The sequence below is a fragment of the Henckelia pumila genome, chromosome 2, assembly GCF_033568475.1.
Source record: "Henckelia pumila isolate YLH828 chromosome 2, ASM3356847v2, whole genome shotgun sequence".
NCBI lineage: Eukaryota > Viridiplantae > Streptophyta > Magnoliopsida > Lamiales > Gesneriaceae > Henckelia > Henckelia pumila.
In genome coordinates, this window is record NC_133121.1 from 73,411,690 (window position 1) to 73,422,180 (window position 10,491).

General features: G+C 39.7%; 1 protein-coding gene across 1 annotated transcript; it reads left to right on the forward strand.

Moving 5' to 3' along the window:
* Positions 1-9,026: 9,026 nt before the first annotated feature.
* Positions 9,027-9,923, forward strand: LOC140877737 (uncharacterized). Its single transcript, XM_073281306.1, has 2 exons — positions 9,027-9,225; positions 9,499-9,923. The coding sequence occupies exons 1-2, from the start codon at positions 9,027-9,029 to the stop codon at positions 9,921-9,923; spliced, it is 624 nt and encodes a 207-aa protein (XP_073137407.1).
* The last annotated feature ends 568 nt before the right edge of the window (positions 9,924-10,491 follow it).

A 10,491-nucleotide genomic window follows, 5' to 3' on the forward strand; every position in this document is an offset into this window, starting at 1 on the left:
GTCGGAGAGGCGTTCGGTAGTCGTAGCGGAGTTGTGCCCAAGTTCTGGAGGCATCGACATCAAAGGGCTAACGACGGACGAAGGTATAGCTTTTGCGTCCTATAAATATTTAGGAGTATGCAATAGCTTAGTTAAGGCTTTTAGAGCACTTTGATGATAGTGGTATCATTTGGCAGTGTAGAGCAGACTATAGGCGTGGACCTAGAGTTGGTAGAGCTTGCACTGTTTTGAGGTACGAAAGTACTGTTCGAGATATCCTGACTGAGTATGCATGTATTATATGACTGCATGATTTATATGCCATGATATTATGCTGCATTCACTTGCATCTTGCTGTATCTCCTTCGAGATGTCTGTTAGTAGGGTTGTACCCTATCCTGTTAGTGGATGGACTTCCATCGATTTGGGTCCGGCGTATCTACAGTTATCTCGGTATGGGAGCCACCTCCTGAAGCGACGGCACAGCGTGCTACATACCAGGGCCCGGTCTGTCTCTGTTATCTGATCCTTGACCTCGAGTCTATAGGGAGTTCACTTTGCATGCATGTATACTCATACTCTCGCACTGAGCGTTGTATGCTCACGTCTCGTCCTCTGTATTTTCTGGACACCCTATTCCATGGGGCAGGTTTGCGATTGGACGAGGAGGGTGGATCCAGGAGGGGCTAGTCAGTGGTTGGCCAGCTGGAGCTTCGTCTAGGTTTTATTACTGTTGTTTTGGGTTTATACAGCTATTCAATTTGGTTGTATATTATTGGATAATTACAGATTTCTTTTCTTGGGATTGTATAATGTTATTGGATTCCGCAGTTTTATTCTGATATCTGTTTTATTAAGTTAATTGCATGCCTAAGTTCTGTTTAGTAGGTGATCCGGGTAAGGGTCACTACAAATTAAATTCCGAGTTTCGAGAATGAAAGAGGATTTAATTTGACGGTGAAATCCGAGCAAGGACCAATTTGCAAATATAGAGAAGTTCAAGGACTAAAATGCGATAAGTCCGAAATTATTTAATTTTGATCCGAGAATATTTAATTTGAGAATATTTAGAGTTTTGAATTAAATTCTAATATTCTTAAATTATTTAGGATTGAAATTGAATTAAATCGCTTGTTCGGGGACTAGTTTGCAAATATGCCAAAGTTGAGGGACCAAAATGAAATTTCCTTTCAAGTGGCTTGTATACGTTTATAAGGAATAGAATGGATCATAATGATTCATCCATTATCAGAAAGAAACGAGAGAGAGGAGAAATGAAGAGGGTAAGACATTTTCCACCTTTCAAAACTTGATATGTTGTGATTCGATTATCCGTTTTCAATTCCGAGAGTTAAGTTGCGATCCTCGCACGAAGAGATTTGATTTGATGTAAGTATTCTTATGTTCCAGCATGTTTTGAAATTTTAATGGTGGGATAGATCAGATTCGAGCATGACTATGTATTCTTTAACTTTATTCTTTACTGTATCGAAGTTGGATCAAAGAACGGAAGCCGTATGCAATTGTTATGAATTTCCAGCATTCATTCGAAACCTTGTACATATGATAGACTAATATTTTGGATGTAATCTTGCTGGTTTTATGTGATATATGCTGATATGAGATTGTTATTCGAGTTCGATATTGTTTCGGTTATCGATTTTATTCCATTATGTCGTCGGTTGCTATTGCTTTGATTTTCAGAAGTTATATTTGAGTCTATACCTAATAATGTAGCTGATATATGATGTATTATGGCTGATAAGAGGTTTAGATGAAGTGTATTGAATGTTAGAGTTGATAGCAATGAAGTATGGTTGCCGAAATTTAACCGTCATGTCGTCTAGTCAAAAATTGGCTAGTATTGAATTAGCTAGGATTGAGCTGAGTTTGAACTGAGTTCTTGCTGATATAAATGGCTTGTAAATACTTCATTTAAGATTAGGAATGAAGGCCATTGAGCTCGAGAAGTTTGGTTCAAATTGATAAAATTTTGAACAAAGGTTGCGAATTTCTACCTTGAAGTTGAGATGATTAACTTGAGCAGAGTTTGTAATATGTTTAGATTTGAAGCCACGGCGACTCAATGAAACGAAAGGTATAAGATTACATCGAGAGTCAGGGATTTGATACTCGAGAATGATGATTCTTGAGCTATCCCAAACAAATCACATACTTGTTTCTTTACGTGTTCTTGAGCTAGAACTTACGTTATTGTCGATCCATCATAGGTAGTGGATCTTTGATTTTTCTCTTGATATGATATGAGATATGAATTGATTCTAATGCCAAGGTTTGATGAACCTTATTTTTGAGTCTGATGAGACTACGATAGATGGATATCCATGTCAAGATTGGATACAAATCTTGATGGCAATGATATGAGATAAATCAATTCATGTTAGCGCGCTATATAAATCTGTTGATTTGAAGTATGATATGAAGTCTTGATTTAGATATGCGTTATATTACTCTATCCTTGATTTGAAATGGTTAGAGTTGACATGTTTATATTTTAACGCATGTATATGTCTTTTATACTGTGAATTATATTCTCACCGGATGTTTCCGGCTGTTGTCTTGTTTTGTATGTGTGCATGACAACACGTGGGGCAGGAGCTAGTCGGATACAATATTGATAGCTCGGGAGAGAGAGTTTTAGCACGTGATGTCTCGGGTTTGTAGCCGAATTAAAGTAATTGAGATCTTGACAAGCATGCTAGATGATGATACTTGTAGTAGTTGAAGAACACTAGTTGAGTTTTGTACATAACTAGTTCCTTTGATGTTATTTAAACTACTAGTTGATGTAGCTAATGTTTGTAGACATGTTTTAATCTTGTTCTATATAGATGGATATATTTTAGAATTGATAGAACATGTATTGGAATGAGTTTGAAGGATCAAGTTTTGTCACAGAAGAACAGAGCATGATTCTGCCCAGACAGCGACCGATCTGCTGTTTTATGTAGACCGTGTGCAGCCCCAACTTTAGCCTACTGTTTTGAGACAAAAACAGGGGCGCTCGGTCGGTGGTTTTTGACCGACCTAGCTCACTCCTTGTTGAAAAAAAAAATTGGTGTTCTAATTATCTTTGATCCTTTGTTAATTAATCATGTTTAGTGAATAATTGCCCCTTGATTTGATTAGCAACCCGAGGCCCCACATCAGGCCTTTCATACACAACTCAACTTGAATTTCTTCATTATCAACTACTCAAGGAACACTTAGCAGCAAACTTGAGGATCTAATTTCATCTTCCTCAATAATCAACTCTCTTTGCCTCTAATTAGCATATTCTTATTTCTTGGAATATTCGATTCCCATCTCTTTCCTATCTGATACGGGAAGAAATCGCTGATAAAAACAAATTTGTTCTCAACATAAGCCAAACAAATAGCATACCTCGTCTCTCAACGAATTTCTTCGTAACAATATCTTCGTAACAATCCACCAAATTTTGTCAAATCTTGAAGTTGGTATACAATCATCCTGATTCTAAATTCATCTGGTTGTTTCAAAGACTCAGCAACTGATCAAGCTCTGTAAACCAACTTCCACAAGAACTGGCATCATCTGTACCTTTCATAGTTGGCGGATGGTATGTCTGAAATCTCTTCAATACTATCTTCATCAAGGTAAGCATAACATTATTTAGTTCACTCATAAACAGTTCGGCTCACTCTGAGATACTTTCTTCATCTGAAGATTACTGTTCTGTTCCATCTGGGATACTTACCTCACTCGAAACAAAGCACTGTTCTGGGGTGCTTACTTTACCCGGGAAAACCTTATAACAAAAGCTAAAAATCATAACTCAGTAACATAGGCATTTCTTTCAATAGTAATCATACTTGCATGCAATTCATCGAATCAAAGAAAGCATTAATCATGCAATACAATAAATGCATACGACTCAATCTACCCCGCTCACTAATGTCTATTTTGGTCCAAGAGCAAACCACTGCTCTAATACCACCTGTTGTGGGGCCTCGGGTTGCTAATAAAATATTGGGGCAATTAATTACTAAACATGATTAATTAACAATGGATCAAAGGTAAATAGAACAACAATTTTTTTTAAAAAAATGGGTTGCGCTTGAGCGGTCAAAAACAACCGCTCGGGCGGGACCCTTGTTACCAAAACAGTAACGAAATTGCAGGCTGCGCGCGGGCTACAAAAATCAGCGGCGAGGGCACTTCACATGGCAGAACATGCTCTGTTTTTCTACAGCAAAAACTTGATCCTTCAACACCTTTCAATACATGGTCTATCAACTCTAAAACATGCATTGATTTATACAAGAAGTTCTCATCATGTTTCCAATCAATTGTTACATCTAACAAGTAACTTAAAGTACACCAAAATAGCTATAATAGCATGAAGTAATAAGAGTTCTTCAACTACACTTAAGTCTTCTAGTAGGTTCATCAAGGATCTATTCATCATTTGCGCTACAACCCGAGTCCACACGTGGTAAGTCTATCTCTCGAGCTATCAAGGTATTCTCTGACTAGATCCTGCCCCATCTGTTGTCATGCACACATACAAAATAAGACAACAGCCGGAAATATCCGGTAAGAATATAATTCCCAGTATAAAATACATATACATAAAAGTTCATATCAATTCAACTCTAAATACTTCAAATCAATACTTCAATCATATTTCAAATCAATATATTTATATAGAGCGCTAAAGAAGAATTGATTCATAATAAATCACTGCCATCAAGATTCGTATACGATCTAGACATGGATATCCATATATCGTAGTCGTCTGACTCAAAAATAAGGTCCATATGACCTTGGCACTAGAATCAATTTAATTTTCTTCATATCATATATAACTCAATAAAGATCCACTACCTGATATGGATCGACAACATCAAATTCTAAATCAAGAATAAAGAGTAACAAGTATGTGGTTTATCGGGACAACTCAAGATGTGACGCCTAAAATCCATAAATTAAATTTCATGCCTAAAATTAGTTTTAATGTTTAAAATTCTAAAATTTATGGTAATTTAAATGATTTAAATCTCGTTAGAATTTATTTGTATGATATTAAAATTTTAATTTCTTAAATTGCTTATATTGGTGACATTCGTCTTCGGCATGCGGCAAAGGCGAACACGGCGGGAAAATCCATCATTTTTAAATATAGATGATCTAAATTTCATGAGAGGTGAGAATATAAAATAAAATCTTTATTTTTTTTTAGATTTTCCATTTAAGAAAAAATCGTGTAAGTGCATTTTCGAGCGTAATTCTTTAAATTTCCCAAATTAGCCTTTTTGGACCCGGACAAGTGAAATTCCATTCTTGGCATTTAAAATTTAAGATTCTAGACTTAGAACTTTAAATTAGAGGCAGTTCTATAAGCTAAAATTTTAAAATCAAAACTAGCACTTTTATTGGTCAAAAAGCACTTTTGACTTGTCCTACCCTCACACACTCACACCTATACATACATATACATATTATATCACACACAACTAAAACCCTTACTCTATAATTCTATCCTAGCCGCCTCCCTCATCTTCCTACACATTTCCCACGCCATTTCACTTTCTTCCTCAAGAAATCTCACGGTCGGCCACCTCCTTCATCCCTACCGCCGGCCATCTCTTTCCCGCCGCCCTAATGCCGCCCTGCCGCCATGAAGACACCTTGGAGGATGCCTTTGGAGGCTGCCTCAGATGCTGGTCGTGGAGTTAGGAAGCTCCAGCCGTCCCCTTCCTTTGGATTCTTGTAGTGGTTTAGGCAAGAAACTCCATCCTTTTCTTTTTCCCAAGCATAGAATATATTTGTTCTTAACTCCTCCTATTAAATTCAAAATTTTCAGATTATCTTAAACATATATGGTGTATTAGGTTCGAAAATTTCAGTACCTAGGTTTGAGGAATTGTTTTTGTGCAAGTTTCTTTACTAGCATGCTTATTGAACTTGAATGGATGAGTCTCATGCATATAAATGGAAATTTGGGCCTATAAATTTAAAAATCAGAATGTACATGTTGAATGCAGCCCACTTTTATGTGTGTTTGAAGTGTTTTAAGCCTCTTATGGTGATGTGCAAGTCACATTGTACTTATGTTTTGAAATTTTGCAAAAATGTAATGCGTTTGTGGCGTTTGAATCGAAATTTTGGAAGATATGGGTGGAAGGAGTGGAGGGGCTGCTCATGGAGTGTTTATGGGATTAAACATGTGTTTTGAATGAGTTTTGGGTGCATGATAGGGGCTGGTCCTATAGGATTTTGGTTGAGGTGTTGGATTGAAGTGTTTGAGGGCGCCGGGTAGTCGTATGAGGTAAAACACTCAAATTGAGCTAGCATCGGGCAAGAGACTAGCCCAAGAACTCTAGCTGGTCATTTTGGGGTATTTATAAGATGCTTGGATGGGCTTTTGAGATTCTAGGACGTGAGGGTTGAGTTTGGGAAGTCCTAGCGTAAAGTGTATCAAAACAGAATTTTTAGCCTACGTGATAGCCTCTAATATTCTGATTCTGATGGATTCTTTAGCAAGACCTGGACAGGGGTTACCTCTGATTTCCTTAGTTTATGTGATGTTAGGATCGTGTAGGTGTAAATTGGGCCTATTTTGGATAAAAATCGATTAGGTTATGCGCGTTTTAAGTTTGGGTGACGTGAGAAGATTTTTCTATGGTCTATGGGCTGTCCGGGAGTCTAAGTTGTTGAGTTTGTTTGGGCCATAATAAAATGTGAATACTGGATATAGGAGTATTTTAAGGTGTGTTTGAGGTGCCGGTTCAAACGGGAAGCCTTTTGGATTAAAATAGGATGAGTTATGGATTTTACGGGTTAACCGCTCGAGTTGGGCCTTGTGAGCGTAAACTTAAGTGAAAGGAGAAAAGCTTTTAAGCCAAGGGTGCTCCCCTACACTCCAACCATCCATAAATTTTATGTCATGCTATATAATGAGTTTATGTCGTTTACATTATTCAACTCCCATTTATTCGTGTGTGTGACTTCAAAGTTAATTAAAGATCTACTCCCGAAGTCTTATATTATAGAATGCATGATTAAGTATAAGTTGAAATGAGAAAAGTAAATGAATGAAAGTTAAAGTATGAGGTGAATTGGTTGTGACTTTGACGTGAAATTATGGGTCAGGGGATGCCTCGACTCACTTGCCAATTGAGACGTGTAGTACGGTGTTTAACGGGAGACATCCCGGCATCCCTACCAAATTGAGACGTGTAGTACGGTGTTTAACGGGAGAAATCTCGGCATCCCTATCAAAATAATAGGGGCAATGTGGTGTTTAACGAGAGAAATCTCGGCATCCTTGCCGGCATAGTATACTGCAGCCATTGATCGATCAAAACCATATTCACAATCGAGGAGCTAAATTCAAAGTAAAAGTAAAGTATTATTGATTCATGATTATGCTTTCATCACATATTTCTATTGTTATTACTTCGGGCTTGTTTTGACTTTTCCTCTTCGTGTGAGATTCATTAGTGTACTGAGTACTATTTTTAGCATTATGAATTATTTTGAACCCTTGCTGTATTATTTAAATCTTGCTGGGCTTTTAGGCTCACTACTATGCTTGGAGCATGTGAGCATGCGGACAAGGCTACGGGGCAGGATTTCCAGGGCCCATAGGTGTTTGGTGGCACGCCCTGACCGTTGCCGCTCTTTTCTTTCCGCATTATGTCTTTGTAATAATTATACTTCGTCGTATGTTGTTTCCTTTTCAGTAGCAGGATGTGTTATTCCCTGCAAATTATGTTGGCATGTAGACACTTTATGTTTCCTTTCGTCTGGCGTCAAACTAGTTACTATTCACATATTGCTTTGTGGGATGTTTACCTCGAGTTGAGGTTTATTTTTAAACTGATGTTTGAGACAAATGGTTTTATTATACAAACAAATAGGTCATGCCAAATTTTTTTAAAATTTTCCGTATTTTCTTTATTTATTTAGATATTAGTAGTTAGGGTCGTTTCAGTTGGTATCAGAGCATGGTCATTGGGCTTGGGATGTGCCTACCTCCGAACGCTGGGACTCAGGAGATCTCGCCTCAAAGTCTGTAAGATTTAAAATTTTTCTATCTTTGACTGTTTAAATGTTGAGAATAAGAGTTTTAAAGTCCTTTGAGTATGAAAAAGTTTAAAGAAACCTTTTTCCTTTAGGCATGAAATTTAAGTGTTGGAATTTGAACTTGCGTACAGATGGCCACTCGTCGTGGACGTGCTTTGCAGCCACCACCGCCTCCACCAGCTACGGATGTTGGGACTCAGGTGCTAGCTGGCTTTGCCCGTATACTTGAGCATCATGTGGACGCTCCTTGGGCTGGACTTGGGACTGTTTATGAGCAGTTTAGGAAGATGAGTCCGAAGGACTTTGCTGTCACTACTGATCCGCTGGTACCGGAAGGATGGATTCGTTTGCTGGAGGTGATCTTTCGCTATATGTAGTTGGGAGATCCAGATCGAATGCATTGTGCTGTATTTATTCTCCAGGATGATGCCGCCCTCTGGTGGGAGGGAGTGGAGAAGACTGTGGATCCGACTAACCTACCTTGGACTGAGTTCAAGAGACTTTTCTTTGAGAAGTATTTTACCGCGGATGTGAGGGCCCTTTTGAAGACGGAGTTTATGAGCCTTCGATAGGGAGATTTATAAGTGGCTCAGTTTGTGGTGAAGTTTGAGAGGGGCTGCCACTTTGTGCCCTTGATTGGAGACGATGAGGAGAAGCTCCAGCACTTTATTGTGGGGCTACGTCCCGCTATCCGTCATGATGTACATATGGCGGAGCCAGCTGACTATGCTTCTGCCCTTAGGCGAGCTTTGAGGTCTGAGCAGACACTGAGGGATATCAGCGCTGAGGCGTAGAGTAAGAGGCCATTCCCAGCTCATGGCCAGCAGCAGCAGCATGGCAAGCGGCCGTACCATGGACCACCGCGTTAGCAGAGGCATCAGGCCCACAGACCTCAGGTGCATCAGGCCCACAGACCCCAGGTGCATCAGGCCCACAGACCTCAGAGGCGTCAAGCCCACAGACCCGCTCCTCCCATGGCTGAGGAGAAGCCAGTTTGCGGGATTTTCCACGGGGCTCATTTTGGAAAGTGCTTGATGGGAGAAGTAGTTTGCTACAAGTGCAAGAAACCAGGACATGTGGTTGCTGATTGTCCAGAGGTCAGGAAGCCCGCGACTGGGCGAGTCTTCATGATGCAGGCCGAGGAGGCCGGCCCTGATACCACCCTGATCACAGGTAATGCTTAAAGCTTTTAATTTAAATCGGTACCTTAAATTTATTTGTGGATTTATGTTGGTAAACTATTTTAAGTGAGAATTTGGTTATACTAAGTGCTAGATATTCTTGAGTTTATTGGGGAACTTGCGTAAGATTTGTGTGTTATTGCATGATTTTGTTGGTAGTTATCTGCATGCTTAGAATATTGGGAGCTGATTGTATTATGATGAGCATAGATTTCACTTGTGGTTAGGAGACCCAAATGCTACGTTGTAACTGTGCTTTTTGCAGGAAGAATCTTAGTAGCTGGTGTAGCCACCAAGGCATTATTAGACTCGGGGGCTACACATTCTTTTATTTCTGAGGCGTTTGTGCTCAAGTGGGGTATTCAGCGAGAGGAATTATTGGTGGGGTTCTCAGTTATTATCCCGTCAGGGGAAGAGCTGACCACCAAGAGCTTAGTCAGGAGTCTTGAACTTCTTTTACAGGGTCAGACGGTGGTTGCAGACCTGATAGTGTTGCCCATGCCCGAGTTCGATTTGATTCTTGGGATGGACTGGATGGTGAAGAATGTTGTGGTTATTGATTTTCAGCAGAGGTCAGTGTTGGTTAGACCGGAAGGTGTTGAGTCCTTCTGGTTTGATGCAGCTAGTAGTCGGAGGAAGGCCAAGGTCATATCTTTTCTACAGACGAGACAGCTTATGCAGGAGGGCTGAGAGACATTGTTGGCAAGTTTGACCTTAACAGAAATACCAGTTAGACCCGTGATTATAGAAGTGGATGTAGTCCGAGATTTTGGAGATGTGTTTCTGGAAGACATTGCAGGTCTTCTGCTCGATACGGAGATTGAGTTCTCTATCGATTTGGTTCCGGGTACCCCGCCAATTTATAAGGCGCCATATAGGTTGGCGCCTACGGAAATGAAGGAGTTGAAAGAGCAGATTCAAGAGTTTCTAGATAAGGGTTTTATACGCCTTAGTTTTTCTGCATGGGGCGCACCGGTACTCTTTGTGAAGAAGAAGGATGGGAACCTAAGGTTGTGTATTGATTACCGGGAGTTGAATGGACTGACTGTGAAGAACAAGTACCCATTGCCTAGGATTGAAGACTTCTTCGATCAGTTACAAGGAGCCTCAGTATTTTTGAAGATTGATCTTCGTGCTGGTTATCACCAGTTGAAGGTGAAGGAGTCGGATGTATTCAAGATAGCAATTAGGACTCGTTACGGCCACTACAAATTCCTTATGATGGCGTTTGGGTTGACGAATGCACCCGCGATCTTCA